Source organism: Catharus ustulatus, chromosome 4, assembly GCF_009819885.2.
Source record: "Catharus ustulatus isolate bCatUst1 chromosome 4, bCatUst1.pri.v2, whole genome shotgun sequence".
NCBI classification, from domain to species: domain Eukaryota; kingdom Metazoa; phylum Chordata; class Aves; order Passeriformes; family Turdidae; genus Catharus; species Catharus ustulatus.
The window spans coordinates 68,300,695-68,316,719 of record NC_046224.1 but is presented as its reverse complement, the minus strand read 5'-3'; the positions used below and the strand labels follow the sequence as shown (position 1 = coordinate 68,316,719).

The 16,025-nt window shown below is 38.9% G+C and overlaps 1 protein-coding gene across 4 annotated transcripts in view; it reads left to right on the top strand.

Moving 5' to 3' along the window:
* BCAT1 (branched chain amino acid transaminase 1) overlaps positions 1 to 16,025 on the top strand; it is a 58,567-nt gene that overhangs the window by 8,976 nt on the left and 33,566 nt on the right. For 3 of the 4 annotated variants that reach the window (XM_033057933.1, XM_033057932.1, XM_033057935.1), the window contains exon 2: positions 8,516 to 8,587. In XM_033057933.1, the coding sequence (XP_032913824.1) occupies positions 8,516 to 8,587 (72 nt within the window). Of the gene's footprint in view, positions 1 to 2,090; positions 2,214 to 8,515; positions 8,588 to 16,025 lie in introns of those variants that run through there. The other variant, XM_033057934.1, reaches the window with a different exon arrangement.

Sequence of the window (16,025 nt, the reverse complement as noted above, 5' to 3'; positions counted from 1 at the left end):
AAGAGTCCTTTAAAGCTTATAAATAGAGAAGATCTTTGTTCTTTATCTGGAATAAACAGTTCCAGCCCACTATCAGAATCCAAGAGATCACAGTATTTGCCATATTTCTGGAAAGCTTGCTGTCCTTCTGGTTTTGCTGTTTTTTAATTTTTTTTTTTCTCCCCTGCCTTGCATCATCTGTTTAAAGAGATATAGGATAACTTTAATGCACCTCTTAACAAAACCTACTAGATCACTGTGAGCCCTGAAAGTCAAGGTCCTTCTGCAGCATTGTGGCTGAATGTCGGGGCAGAACCCACATCTGGGTGTACACGCAGACGAATGGGGAGGAGACATTTGCTCAGGCATTTGAAAAGAATTACACAGCAGAGAAACACGTTTATAAGGAGCTCTCTGACTAGTGGAGCAGAGTGTACCTGCAGATTTGAGCCCATTCAGATCCCCAGGTTAGATAGCTGCTGCCATGCCTTATCAGCTTCATCTGTTGGACAGACACTTTCCCAGCATCTTGGGAAGCAGGGAAAAGGGAATAACAGCCCTAACAGCCAACACACCGCGGAAACTCTCTTCTTGTGCTTTTCAGCAGTGGCGTTTGATAATGGGTTGTGATTAAATAGGCCATGCAAAGTCACCAGGGCTAGATGTGGTATCAAGCCTGTGTCAGCCCTTTACACACCAGCAACCACAAGTGCTCTTGCATTCGAGAGCCAGCTGTGTAAGTCACAGTTTCCTGATCTCTAGTGGGACTGTACACAGGACTTATGGTGGAAAAAAAAATAACTCCTTCTTCCTCCAAAAGCTGTTCTTTTTCCTCCACAGAGTTTTTGTTTTCAGTGTATCATTCATCTTTCCTCAGGGTCTTATGTAAACCTTTATTCTAATGCAAAATGGACTTAAATGGGACATGGTTGGAGCACTCTGAGAATAGCTACAAATGACCCCTTATACAGGCCAGTGATTCAGGCCTGACCTCGTGCTTCTCCTGGTGCTGCTGCAGTTATAAGGAAGCTTGCAAACAGGACTGTGTCCTTAAAAACAAGTTTTTGTCTGCTAGCTTTTTTCTTTGAGCATGTCAGTTGTCATTTTGGAATCCATTACTGTCTCTGCTGTGGTTTGGTTGGGTTTTTTGCCCCCCAGGATTTTACAGTGATATATTTGCAAACTACAAAAGCTTTGGATTCCTGCACTGAATTGTTTGCTTCCAGTTCTAAGCCCTGAGTAACTCTTCAGAAAATGATTTGATTTGTTTCTGCTCTCTGTGCCTTGATGTTATTTATATTTTCATTTGGTAATTGCATAAAGCCAATTGCCTTGGTCATCAGCTGCAGAATCTGTGTGGAGTTTCCACTATTAGGCAATTTCACAAATAAATTGCAAGCTACATTTTACGCATCTTTAAATCTGATCTGTCATTTTTCTGTACAGCTGTTTCAGAATAAAAAAATATTGTCATTGCAACTGAATCTTCAAGGAAAATAAACAAATTAGTTTTTATTGTGCTTAGGCTCATCTTTTTTGGTATAACTGCGGTTAAAAATGCATCCTGCTTAATTTTACTGTAGAATCTTAAAATGCTAATTTAGTACCTGGCATTATAGAACACACGAGGAAGGAGAAATGTTAGAGAAAACATAAGGACCAGAAACTTGTGATAAAGAGCAAAGCCCTGCTACACTGCTAGAGGAAAGCATGTCATAACATTTATACCCTTTCTTGTTGTCGGTTTGATGCAAAAGGTCTCATATCAAAGAACCAGGCCTAAATGCAGTAAAACTACAGTGTCTTTCAGAATTTATTTTATTTTGTTTTAGCAGTCATGGTACCATAAAGTCATGAGAGACTGTCTAGTTAGAAAACAGGCAGGTGAATTTTTAGGTCAACTAGATCCAGCTGGTTGCTTTAACATGTTTTCCTTCATACCATTCTAGCCAAACAATGCACTTGTTAAAAACCTAATTAATGCTAGAAGGGACAAACAAACCAACAAAGGAGTCACTTAGAGGCACTGATCATAGGAATTAGAGATGGAAGAGCTCCAGTAGGTCATCTGCCTCTTCCCTTCATTGTACGAGGCTGTTCTCCTGAATCAGAAGGGAAGAGCCAGTAAACTGTGAAGACAGAGGAAAATGGCACTGAGGAGTGACAGAGCAACAGAAGGGTCGTAGGAAGGAAAACAGTTAAGAACAGCATGAGCAGTGCGTTTAGAAATCAAGGTAAAAGCACACTGCACTTGGAGGTCATTTGTGAAGATGATTTCTCTAGAGCACTTGCATATTTCTGCAAAGAAAATAGGAGGGAGAATTGTATGGATGTGCAAGAAATGTATTAAGACCAAAATGACTGTTGAATAAAGGAGCACCATGCAGAGGTTGCAGCTGCTTTATGTTCTGTGTTGGATGGGCCTGGTGGGAGGCTTTCAGTACTTTTCAGTTGGGAAGGATCACACTTCAGACTCCATGGTGTGTGGCTGTAAATCACAGGTCATGTTGTAAATTTTTCTGAAATATGTGACAAAATAAATTCAGCCTGAAGCTGAATAGATCCCTGGTCAGGGCCTCCTTAGGGTTAGTTTCAGCAAAATAATTTGTTTTCTACTTCTGTTGATCTCTGTTTCTTTAAGGTTCTTGATAATTCAGCTTGTCAAACACATGTTCTTTTTGGACTTCAGGAGTAGATCTCCTTCACCTTGCCTAGCCTTGCTATTTTTCAAGTGAACTGAGACAAGCTTTCTTCTTGCAAGCATCAAGTTCAGGCATTACTGAACTTAGTCAAATATCAATTTAAGCAGTGAGTAAAAAAAAATTAACATTAGTTCTAGAAGAGGTTTTTCACCAGAGTGCTGCTTGCAATAGCTTTACTTTGCAAACATTGTTCTGCATTTGTTTGTTTTCATGGAACCAAATTTGCCTGCTTTTGCAGATGTGATACAGCTATAAATGTTGCTAAACATGAGTCTTGGGTGGAGTAGCTGAATATTTCCACTTCTTGATGGTCTCTGTTTTAAGGTTTTTCTAACCAGGAAGTTGTGCTTATATAATCTGAATTGTCATTTATTTAAGCATAATCAAAACAGTGATGTGTGCTTTAAGAGGAACATATTTCAGTTTTAATCAAACCAATTAAACAGGTTTAAATTAAAGCCAATAAACTGCTGAAGTCAGGGATAAGTACCTGCACAGATTTTTGGACTAATTTATTTGCAATCTATTTCAATTCAACCTTATTTCATGCAGTGCAGCTTTCTTAGATGTAAAGCCTCTTGTATTTTCAAAGCCCCAATGCTTTCAAGGTGAGGCAAAACTGGCCTGACAAATGGACTTGGTGACACTTCCATGGTAGCACAGACGTGTTGTGTATGTTCTTGTTCATATACCTCCAGTATAAAGACAGGATTAAAATGCTTTTGTATCATGCACCTACTCCCATGGGAGCGAAGATAGACATGCTTGGGTCTTGGCTTCCATAAATGAACTTCTTGAACTATGGAAATCTTTCACAGGTGACATTAAATAAAAAAAAAATTAGTTGATATTAAAAATAATATTGTACCTCTTGGCCCTTCTGCAGGTTCTTTCTGTCTGACAGTGTGTGGGTTTTTTCATTTTGGTTTGGTTTTGGTTTGTTTTTTTTTGTTAAGCTGTGAACATTATTAGTGGTTTGTTTTTGTTTTTTTTTCCTGCAAATTCATCTTTTATATGATGTGGCTTCCAAATTTTATTAACATTTCCTAGGGTCAGATAAAAGCTGTTTTGAAGTCATGGAAGTGTTTTTTTTTTCTGTCTAGCAATACACAGAATATATGGCATTTGTTCACATTGGATTCTATTTTATACCTGGAGCAGAAAGGCAGCTCTGGTTTGTATGGCTGTGAATGACAAAGTACCTGTCATCACACACCTCATTTGGCTTGCCTGTAGGCAGTACCAGAGTGTGAGTCATGTATTGGATTTATTGGTCTGCTGTATTCCTGCAATCTGGTAAGTGTTCTAATGTCATTATCCATCCAGTGCAAATTAGAGCATGAAATATTTCTTAGGCACTTAGTAGCCAGAAGCAGGCATGGAGAAAAAGCAGTAAGACACTGTTTTAGCTTGGACAAATGTGTCAGAAAGGACTTTCTTAGCTGAAAATTGTCTTTCACATGACTTCTGACTGAGAGGAAATTCCTGATCCATCTTTCCTGAGACCTGATGACTGCTACAAGATAGGATGGGGTTTATGGCAGGAGCTGGGTTTGCTTTGGTAGAAGGAGCTCTGTGCGGTCATTGCTGTCTGTCTGTGGTTTATTTGGTTTCTTTAGGTTCTTGACCTCCATGATTAACCAGTGCTTGTCCAAAAAAGCACAGTCTGTAATTCTTTAGTGGGCATGAAATTAGGTTTCCAGATGTTCCCTGTCACTGGTAGTCCTCTACCAGGGCACTGCTGCTGTTGAGGAAAGTCTGTCTCCCTCAGAGCGGAGACGTTGGAGCTGACTTTACATAGATGACTGGTGAAACCAAAAAACATGACTAAGGATTTTGTGAATCTGCAGAACATGAATTGTTTTGAAAAGCATCCAGGATGATTTCTTAGCTGAAAGTGTGAGCTCTGTAGACAACATTTTTGATTTGTTTCTTTACTCTTGCCCTCCGCTAGGGAAAGTTTTCTGTTCCCTGGTGGTCCGAAGAGTTTTCAAACAACAGGGAAAATGAACAGAGAACTGATTAAAGAATTTGTTTTCTTTGAGAAAATGTGACAAAGTACATGGCATATAGATGTAACTGGCAATTTTTTTTGAGAACTGGTGACTTTTTTTTAAAAAAAATTATCTCATACACTATAGATTAAAGAAATGCAGTTTGCAGCTGAAGTTCACAGTGGTGAAGCTTCTGGTAATCTTCAGTTCTTGTTTCATAACTGATGATGAGCCAATGAGATGAAGTAGCTAAACCTGAAGCACAGCAGTTTGACAAAGCACCTGGTGGAACTGCAGTTTATAGAACAGGCAGTCCCAAACAAGAACAAAGATGCTGATGCTTCTGCTGAGTGTCTTAAAAGCCCCCAAGTGTGAAGGCACAGGAAAACCCAAGGCACACTCATGCAGTCTATGAAGCCTAGGGAGTTTAGGGAGGAGAAGGACCTATTTTTGTAGCAAAAGGCTGAATGATCTGAGTGCTCAGAAGAAGTCGAGAAGACAGCAGGGAAAGACGTTGAAGACCCTAGAAGATGTTGAAGATATGTGTGTCTAAGGCAGCCTGAGGACCAAGTGCAGGAGCTCCAGCAGAAGTGCGGGTAACAATTATTAAGCCTAGAATTTGCCAAAAGTGCCAGTAAGTGCTACATACTCAAATACCCACCTAAGGCTTTACTTCTAACTCGTATAAGAGTTAGGTTGGAACTAAGCGCTAGTGTGAGGGAGCACTGTTATCCTGCTGAGTGTATTGTGATTACTTCTGTCAGTGCTAAAGGATTTGTAATGGTCATCATAGCATTGAGGTCTTCCATAAAAGTAATAACAGAATTACTGCTCAGCAGGCCTTTATTTCAGTAGTATTTCACAGTGATAAAGTGACATATAAACCCCATTTTTAAACCAAATTTAATCTATTGTAAGACTTTACACCTCATTCTCATACTGGCGTTACAGTAATGTTAAAATCAGTGTGTGATTTCAGTATTTTTGGAGGGAAACTCTGAATTACTCTTCTATTTCCTATTTAGAAAAAGCAATTACTTATACTACAGAGAAAATACTGATATCTCTATCTCACAACATAGGAAACAATGTCATGCTTGTGTAATTGTACAGCTACTTGAGGCAGTCTTGAGTGACTTCTGAGAAGTTGTTGACCCAGTGGCTCAAGTGTATCTTTAGGATAACATCAGTGTTTTAATGGAGGCAGTTTTAAATCTACCATGTTATTAAACACAAAGGGCAAATTTATGCTTAGCATATCTCCCTTGGCAATGTTGACACTAAACCAGGGAGCAATTTTCCCTATTGCATTTAGCAACATGTTTCAGATTTGTAAGCCATGAAGCCATTAAAATATGACTCTGTTAATTAGGAAGTAATTGTGGTATTTCTTTCTAGTGCTGAGGGATTAACTCAGTTTCATCTCAGTGTGGTTAACAAAGGCAGTTAGTTACTTCCTTTAAATATGAGTTAAATCTGTAAAAAAAATGACATCATTGCAAACAGGATTGGCCCCATGGCATGTGCCCAGAAATTAGGCTGTTGACTTCACTGAGTTCAGTGGTAATCTTGAACTGAAGGGCAACGCGATGGAAACCCCAGGGGCTGTTCCTGTAGGTGGGCTGTACTTCCAATTCACATGCAAGCTTGGTATCTCTAAAAAAGATCATGGAAGAGTATTAAACTGTATCCAGCTTCAGTCTCCTGTGTTGATGCCAGCTGTTGCTTTAAGGCAACTTCATAAAGCAGCAACAGAAAGAAACTGAAGCATAATGGTTGAGTACTTGTCCGTATTTGCTGTTACCAGTAATTACTATTAGCAAATCCAAGTTGGCATACTGGATATTAGACACATGCCAGCAATGGAGCTGGAGCTCTTTGAGATATTCTTCTTCCACAGCTGGCAATTCCCATCCTGTTAGCTGGTAACCAGCACGTTCTCCATCCTAATTCATTGCAGTGCAGAGAAAAGTCAGTTGGCTCAATTCATCTCAATTCTTCACTACAGTCAGCGGATAGTGTCATGAATGCTTTCTAGGATTTTACCAGAGGATTTGGAAGTATTGGAAAAATTACAGGTCAAGCAAGGACCTGTTGTTGTATAGTGTCCTTCGCTTTGGATAACACTTTAGTTGTGCTTGAGTATGCCACTGAATGCCTGTGCACACTCTGCCAAAGTCTTGTCTTTCTGGAGTCGAAAACCCTAACCTTTATGGCAAATAAAACATATTTTTAATGAAAAATAAAGCATACTGTGATACTGTAATGAGATTTATGATCTGTCTTGGCACATTGCCTTTTAGTGGATAGAGAGGATGATTGTCTGCCTTGCTCTAGAGGGTTACAAAAAAAGGGGAACAGAAGGGTTAAAGCTGAGAAAAGGCAGCAGGAGGATGGATGTGCTGGGCTCCCTGGGAGGAAGGAGAGAGGAAGTGAAACCTGCTGTGGCTGGGAGTTTGCCTTTTGGTTGGTAGCAAGACTGTGATCTGTGGAAGGTCCACTGAAAATCCTTTTTTTTTTTTTTTTTTGTTATGTTTTGAAGAATCATGTTATTTGCCTTATGGGTGTAATGCTTCCCAGCCTGTGATCATTTGGTCCCATCCTTGGCCCCACATTTTGGTGGCTGCTGCAGGACAGGTGGCTGCTGTGTCCCTGACACTGCTATCCACCTGCACCAGCCATCCCTATGGGGTGAGGGCTGCTCCCTGTGAAGAGCTGGGATCTCATAGGCTGACCATGGAAGGTTTTCTCTGCATCTTTTCTCAAGGGGATTGTACATTTGATGTGGGGCTTTCCCACCTGGACTGGGAGTTCCCACCTGAGATACAGCAAGGCTGAGAGACAGCCACCAAGTCGTCTCCATCTTTCCAGCTGTGCTCCCTTATGCCATCACCCCAGCCATCCTCTTTCATGGCTCATCACCCCAAACTCTTGTTTCTGGTGCCTTCTTCCCTCTCCCAAGCCTCTGCATCCACTTCACCTTTTCAGCTCCTTTTTAAAGGCTGCTGGGAAACAACAAACCCCATCAGGGCTGTTTTTGTCTCCTTTGTTCCATGCTTTTGGATATAACATGCATTTAATGACTACTGACAGGGAAGGTATAGGTAGTGCAGGAGCATCTACAGAGATGTTAATGTGGTGCTGTGGGAACTGGGAATCTTGTTTTTAGGTAGATGGCTTACACCTATTATCCCTCTGTTGATGAACAGAAGGATGCCTGGAAGTAGAACTCCTGTTTTTTTTCCTTCCCTTCTCACTTCCTTTGCAGAAGTTCAGCATTGTAGATAATGCAAAATATTTTCATTATTTATTCATGTAGGTGAGCATTTCTTATTACTATCTTTGCTTAATGAAGGTTTTAAGAAAACTAATTCTTTCTTTTTTCTTCCATTCTGCCTACTCAGTCTTCTCTTAAAAAAGGCAAAAGCAAACCTGTTAGGTAGATACTTTTTAGTAGAGAAATTTGGCTCTGATGGAATTGAGTAAAAACCCAATTTATTTATTCAGCTCTGAATGAAAAACTTGTGATACTGTCCATAACGTTCTACACTACAGAGTGATGATCTAATCTAGGATGTTATGTGTGTATATATATGTTACATATATATATATAAAGCCCTGAAATGCAGTTGCACAAAATAAAGCAACTGAAGTAAAACTGAGAACCCAGAAGATGGAAAGTTGTGCTAAGAACTTACCACAAAGTTCTTGCTAATATATTTACTAATGGAAAGTCTGACGATTCAATACAAACTGTCCCTGAAATGAATTAACTGCATGTGTATCAACTTTCCTTCAATGTCCATTGAATTTGATTTGCTCTGGTTTTACTTTTTCTAGGGCTGCCAGAATGAGTGCGCGGGCGGAGGATGTTCAGGAGAAATGGGAAAGCAAATGACCGAATCTTTCAAGGTATGTGTGAATGGTCTTCAGAATAAAGTTTATCCACTGGGTCCCAAAGTTGCAGAGCTAAGGATCGCATAAAGACTTCAAAGCACTGCAGCTCTGGAACATTATCAGCACTCCACAACAAACAGGGCTATGATAAGGAATACTGAGCAACTGCCAAGAACTGACAAGAAATTGCATCCTTTTGCTTTTATTCTAATCTTATGCCTAGAAATGAGCTCAGTTAAAATACCACTCTTTTCCTCTGCCTCCTTCCTGAATGCAGTGCCAGTAACTAGGAACTCATTGAAAAAACTGTATGGATACAGATGTCAGCTTTCAGTTTTCTGTTTAAAGTGCAGAGCCTGTCAGCATCAGCTCCTTTGAATTCTGCATCTAATATCCTTTTTTCCTGCCTTTTTTTTGACAACTTTTGCCTTCATTCTTTGTCACACATCTGTAGTTCTTTTTCCCTCTTATTCCTCGATTTACAGTCTTTAAAAAAGCCTTATCTATATTTTGCAGAAATAATACTCAGAAAAACTCATGTTTTTCCAGCAGTTCCATTCCTGTTATTTCTGACTCTTGTCAGCAGTATGAGATGAAATTTTATGATGCGCTTTGTAAGTGTCATGTTCTTCCTGACTTTTTTGGGCAGTGCCACTAAGGTACAGTCTTTGTGCTAAAGTACAGTAATTTCACGAGTATAAGGCGCACCAGAGTATAAGGCGCACTTCCGGGTTTAGATCAAAATTTTAGTCAAAAGGGTGCACCTTATAGTCGTGAAATTGCTGTCGTTACTTCCCCTTCTGTTCTCAGGCTTTAAACAGATATGAAAAGTTAATGCTGCAGTAAATATATTGGACTCTTCGATAAAGTTTATTCTGATGTTGATCTCATTGAAAACAGCAAAGAATTCTTGAGAATCCATGACTACAGAATTTCAACATGTAGCAACATGCCGTTTAATTTTGTTTTCCTCATTCTTAGCCCTTCCCATTTCTTCTCTTCCTCATTTCTTTTTGTTGTGCCTCTCTGGCAATTCTGCCCAAGGAGGAAAATTCAGGATGACTTTTTAGCCAGAAGCTCTTATTTGCAAATCACAAGAAATCAGTCTGGAGTGCAAGGGTTGTTTCGTAGAATCACCTTCAGTAAGTAGATAGATCTCAGCAGAGATATTCAGAGTGTGCTGGTTGTATTTGCAAACAAGAATTGCTTTACAAGAGGAGACCCTTGTGTAACCAAGCTGAAACACGTCTTTCCCTCATTGAGGCAATCCAGAAGGAAGACAAGAGTGACAACAAACTCTGGTAGTGTGTGGGTCACAGGTGAACTTGGCATGAACTAAAGCCGACTTAGCACAGATTCAATTATACCAGCAGACAAACAGGTGCCTTACCAAGGCTCCAGACACTGGGTGGCACAAAGCTGGATTTAGTCCAGGTTCCTTTACATTGATACTTGTGTGTTAGCCAGAATGGCAAATCATTGTAGTGGAGAGGCTGGGTGAGGGGAAAAATACATTAGCAGGTGAGACAGATGGTTATAAAGGAAATAATACTGGGAGAAAGCAGCTGGCTCAGGCTGAAGTCTAATTTGTAAGACTTCATTCCTGCCTTTTGGCTCTATTTCTGAAGATTTGCTGCAGTCACCAGAGGGTAGAGATTTCTAGAAAGTACTGTACTGTGGGAAGTGTGTGTATGAAAGTTAAGGTGAGATTATAGGTCCTGGTTGTAGCATTATAATAATTATTTTCTGCCCCTTTAGCTTCATAGTAATATTAAAAAGGAAAAGCTTCATAAATGAAGAAATAACCAACAACAGAAAATGAAAATATAGTAGCCTGCCTTCATTCTAGGGAACTTCACAAACATTTTCGTGAAAGATAGTTGCAGTTACAATTTCAGAAACTATAGCAAATAATATTTCGAAGGAATCAAGTTGACCCATGGGGCTGACTATGCTGAAGAAAGCTGCAGATTTGTGCCATAACATAAACAATCCAAGATTATTTAGGGAATGTAGAAAACAGGGTATGGTTTTGGTTAAGCTTACATTAAACATATCGTTTACATTGAGTCATGCCCAACGTTTGAAGGCCAGATTAGCCCTCTGAAGACATTTCTGTTTAGAATGCAGCGCTGTGCTTTTTAGGAGGGGTGAGCTGCTTTGAATTTTACTGCAGTTTCTGTCTGACTTTGAAAGGTGGAATCAAAAAGTCCCTGTACATTGGGAGGGAAGGTGTGAATATTATTATAATTTCTGTCAGGCAGTGAGCCCCTCTGCTAACTGCTTGCTTTTCTTTGTTCTCATGGACTGTTTTAAAAGGGACAGGTCAGAATTGGCATTTTTTTCATCCTGACTGCTACTGAACTACCTTAATTCGACTCAGTTCTGCAGTTAAAAATCCCATTCTGGCAGGTATGTGATTTACAAGGCATTTAATGTATGGCATTTAGAGTTGTCATGTAAGAAATAATCTTGGAACAGCTAAGAAACATTGAAGGAAATAGTGATTATGCTACACTTTCCTGCATTGTAGAAAGTGCCAGATCTCCAGGATTTATCTGCCAAGCAAAATCTTCTTCCATCCCTCAACTGTTGTATGCACTTATATTTGTTTATTGAAATAGCAGATGGTGATTTGTGACCACACCTAAGTTGTCATTTTTGTCTATTGCCAACACTGGATCTCTGTGAGGGGGATATTGCATCAGTAATGGAGAGTACAGTCATCCTTTGTACCATTGAATGTTTTTCTGGGAAGTTGAATCAAGAAAGGCACGTATTTGGTTTTGTTCTTATACTTGCATCCAATAATGCCACAAAGTAGTACACAATTATGTCTAAGGCACTTAATTTTTTGTGACTAAAAGTCTGGTAGTGTCTTTAATGCATTTATTCTGCTTATTGTGCTGTCACAAGACAGAATGAATGTTGTTAGGAGAAGGTAGCAGTCTGTTTCTATATGTAACTCTGATTTGGTTTCTTTTAATGTGTGAATTAACTGTGCCTTGGAATTCCTTTAAAGGCATCTGTGATGCATTTTATTTCTCTCATATCCAGAGAGATGATTTAATGTAGCCTTTTGTCTTGGAATTTGTTTTTGTTTTCCCTTTGAGACTGATACATGGAACCCTTTAAAAATATATTACTTACTCCTGTAATGTTTCTCTGAGTTTCAGTGATCTGAAGCTCTGGAAAAATTGGCATTGTAATAGTGTAAAGTTCAATTCTTTTGTTTTACTTTTTAATGACCTATTTAGTGGTGCAGACTTTCTAGGAAATTTCTAGGGAATACTGACTAGTTTGCTACACTAAAGCAGAATGGAGTAGCTGTAGTTTACAAGTGGGTCTGGATTGAGTTGTGAGGACCTGTGGTGGCAGAATGATAAATGTTTTACTGGGGCTTCCGCGTCTGAAAGCCTACTTGTGCTCATCTGAATATCTGTGAGTGCTCCCACACAGTTTTCTGCAGACAGACGCAACCTTCCACGACAGCCAGTGGGATTTTGAGCCCACGGCAGACTGGAAGTTGCATGAACGAGCTAGTGCAGTGCTGTGCTCCAACTGGTGATCCCTGTGAGGATCTTGGACTTGCTGGATGAAGTTAAGTGCTCTGCTGATATGTTTGCATGGCTTCCAGTTCAAAACTATCTCACCTCTAGCCAGGTGAGGTGCTGGATATATTGAATTTTCCATTATGATGTATGTTTATTTCTTGCATTGCTGTAATGTTCTAAAGCTCAAGCTGTGAATTAGCTGACACTGTGCTAAGTGTTGTAAAAACCTGAGTATAAAGATTATTTCCACTCTACATACATAAAACCCCCCAAAAAATCCTAACCAAAGTTTCTGATGATTTTTCCACAGAATCTAAAGCTGTAGTGTATTTTACACTAGAAGGAATTTTCCAGTGGAGGTTCAAGTTTCCACTTGTGGTTCAAATTGAGAGATTGCCAGTGAAAGTTTTACATTACTGTGAGCCATAACCATAACTAAGTGGGCCTATGATTTGTGGCAAATACAGTGGGGTATAGGATTCCTTGCTTTGGGAATTGAGAGAGAGAACAATCTATTTTGAGAAAATAGACAGGTTTAAGCTTTATTTTAGAAAACTATTTTATATGTGAAAAGTTTGCTGACAGTGATTAAACAACAAACAATTCTCTGATCCTGTTTTTTTTAAGAAAGATAAAAATTAATTTTTTACTGAACTTTCTTGTTTTCCATCCACTGCAAATATCAAAGTATATAAAGTACAGAATAGTGTAATTTTTGAAACATCATCCTAAAGTCTAAACTAATTGACTTTATCACATTAACACATTAGAGTGACAGGGTTAAAGTTCCATTTCTTGAGAAGTTTAGGAATTACTGAACAGTTTTCTTCTGTTTTCATTTTATAGGAGCAGTAGGTAAAGTTACTGAGATGCTCAGAGTGTCTGGGTCAAGGGAACACTAAAGTATTCTTGGAATAAGGAAATACATGTAGTTATAGTTACCACATTACCTACAAGGCTAATAAATACAAAGCAATTTACATGATTTATATATTTTCAAATATATATTATTTCCTCCCCAGCTTGTCCTCAATTTGTCATTTTTACTGACATCAGTAAATTATTTGCCTGCCAAAGCATATGTGCACTCAGTGAGGCTTTTTGCAGCTATTGATTCTTCAGGGGTTTTGAGTGCTAGGTGGGGATATTAGAACAATACCCTGCATTGCCATTTTAAATTCTGTATTAGACTCCATTTTAAATTTTGATTGGTGAGATAGAACATTTCCTTTATATTAAATTGTTTGGGGGAATATTTATTGTAGAAATTTAATGATATCTTGATGCTGTTATGAGCAGTAGCTCCTCAGAATGTGTGTATATAAAATCTACTCTTATATAAACTGTCTTGAAGGAATAGAAGAGAAACAACCAATTGGATATGTGTGTGTGTAATGGGGTACAATAAGGATCTCCAAATACTTTGTTTCTTAGAACCTTAGTCTGCCCAGTCCATTCTCCCGCTGAAAGTGGGGCTCTCATCAGCACCAGAGCAGGCCCTCTGTGGCTTTGCCTGCTGAATGCAGTGCTGGGCTGCTCTCTTAAAGAACACTTGTTTTCCTGGTGTCCAGTCTGATCCTCTTAAGCTAAAGCCTTGTCAGTTACCATTTGGTAGGTCATTTCTGTATCAGCTCCATGGAAGTACGTAGCTGTAGCCACTGTTAGATCAGGAATGCCAAGCTAGAGGCCAGTTGTGTTATTGTCATAACAATATGTGTGGGCTGGGCTCTGCTTTAGAAAAGGTTATTCTAATTTTATCTTGATTTCAGCTGAATCTGTTTATGTTATTGTCAGTGGTAACAAAACTATTTGCTTTTTGTGATGTGTTGAATAAAAAAAGATTGGTGAGCAATGATACTGTTAAATCACTGTACTTTCATATCACCTGGTTGTGCCTCCTAGTAAGTATGTGTATGCTGCAGGATTATTTGAGGTGGTTTACACTCAAATCCATTCCCTCATTAACTGCCAAGAGGGAAACCAGTTCCAGGATAAAGTGTTGAGTGGTTTCTGTGATATTCTGCATCCACATGGGCATGGCACAAACTCTTTTGTGTATTACTGTTAATAGGTGGACCAGACTGACAGATATCTGCTGCTCTCATTCCAGTTATTAGGAAAAAATTTGGGTTCTGTGGCAGCTCCTTTCAGTTTCAGCTTGATAGCAAATGGTTTTATGTTTTCTTCAAGTGGGTAATGTTCTTCAAATAGTTGCAGGCTTTTAGCAAATAGATTTTTGAGCTGTAATAGAGGAACTGATTGTCCCATTATCTGAAGCTGAAGGATTTCCAGATAAAGCTAATTGTCTTCGGCAAGTAACAGGAGCGTTTAGCCAAGGTGAAAGGAAACTGTTAAAAAACCAGCCAGGGGCAGTTTGGCTGAGTTGATTTATAGCACAAGAAAGTGATGCTTTTCACTTTTTTCACAAGGAGCTTAAGACGTGTCTGTAAAATTGTACTGGAATTTTGGAGATTGCATTTAGCTTGTATCATTTTAGCTTGTATCATTTGGGCTCATTTTTCCCAAGGCAAAGAATTGCTTTTAAAATGCAAGTCTTAGCACAAGTCATTGATCAAAGTAAACTTATAAACTGACTCCAGAACTTTAAAAATCCATAGTGTCCATACGTATTTCCAAGATTTCTTAAATTTTAATGTCATTTTGATATCATGTCCCCAATTTCGATAGTAAATATTTTCTTTGCTGAACACACTTGGATAGAAGCTACAATTTAGGAAGAGAATTAAGTTGGATTGGTTTTTTTCCATAGGGTCCTCTTGGCCTTCCTTGAAAGCTTACTTTTGGAAGATAACCTAACTTTCCATGAATTGAATGAAATGGCAAACTGTAGCAGTTGCATTGGCAGATCACACACTGATTTTCATGGCAATATTTAAATTGACCTTCTGTCTACCAGTGTGAAAGGGAGATAGAATCTGAGAAAAATTCCAGGTGTGGTTAACTGAATGTTTGACATAGTTCCCATAACCTATGTACAATATAGAGACTTTATCATGAAAGCATTTTATATTTCCTAAAGGTTTTGAATGCTTGCTTTCCACGAATCCTCTTCCCTGTATGTCTGCAAGCTTATTAAAATCAGGGTAAGAAGATTTAATTACAACTGCTCAGGACTTGGACATAAGAGATTATGATTCTATTTTTGGCTATTCCACACAACATATATGTGAGTAACCAGGCTACTTAGGTGAAATACTTCTGACTTGTTTCTCTAAAATTTAGGTTTGCAGTTTCTTCGTTCACTATGGCTACTTCTTTTAGAGGTAAATGCAAAAATCTCATTTTTTGTTTCAGCTGGTTCATGTGAAATACAAATGATGTTTTCTGAACCAGGAGACAGTAGTGTCTTGAATCTTTGTTGAAAGATGTGCTATTGGTGAAATGTCAGAGACCTCTCTATTCCAGTCTTGTGTCACAGGCCAATGTGAGCCCTCAGCTTGTGTTAGACTCAAACCTTCTCCCAGGCAATCTCCTTCTAAAAATGGAACATTGTGTTTATGCTGCTATGCAGAAATACAGTGGTTGCGAGGCAAGGAACAGCACAGCATCAGGAATTGCATTAACCAAGTTGTCATATCTTTGAGAAGAAGCAATTTGTGTTAATACCAAAGCATATTTATTAGGTAACTAGCTAATATCTCCCATTAGTGAAGAATGGTACTAGTTCTGTTTTTATGAAATGTTTGAGTACAAACCTATGAGACATTATTATGGAATTGCAATCTATGTTTCCCTAAATAAAATTGCTTCTTTCTAATCTCAGTGCCAGGAGTATCTACACTGCAGACTTGACATGCAGTTGAATGGCCAAAGAGGATTTTTAGAATTGACTTGCCCAAAAGTAACAGAGAGCTTATAGCAGTGTGTTGGTGTTGTCC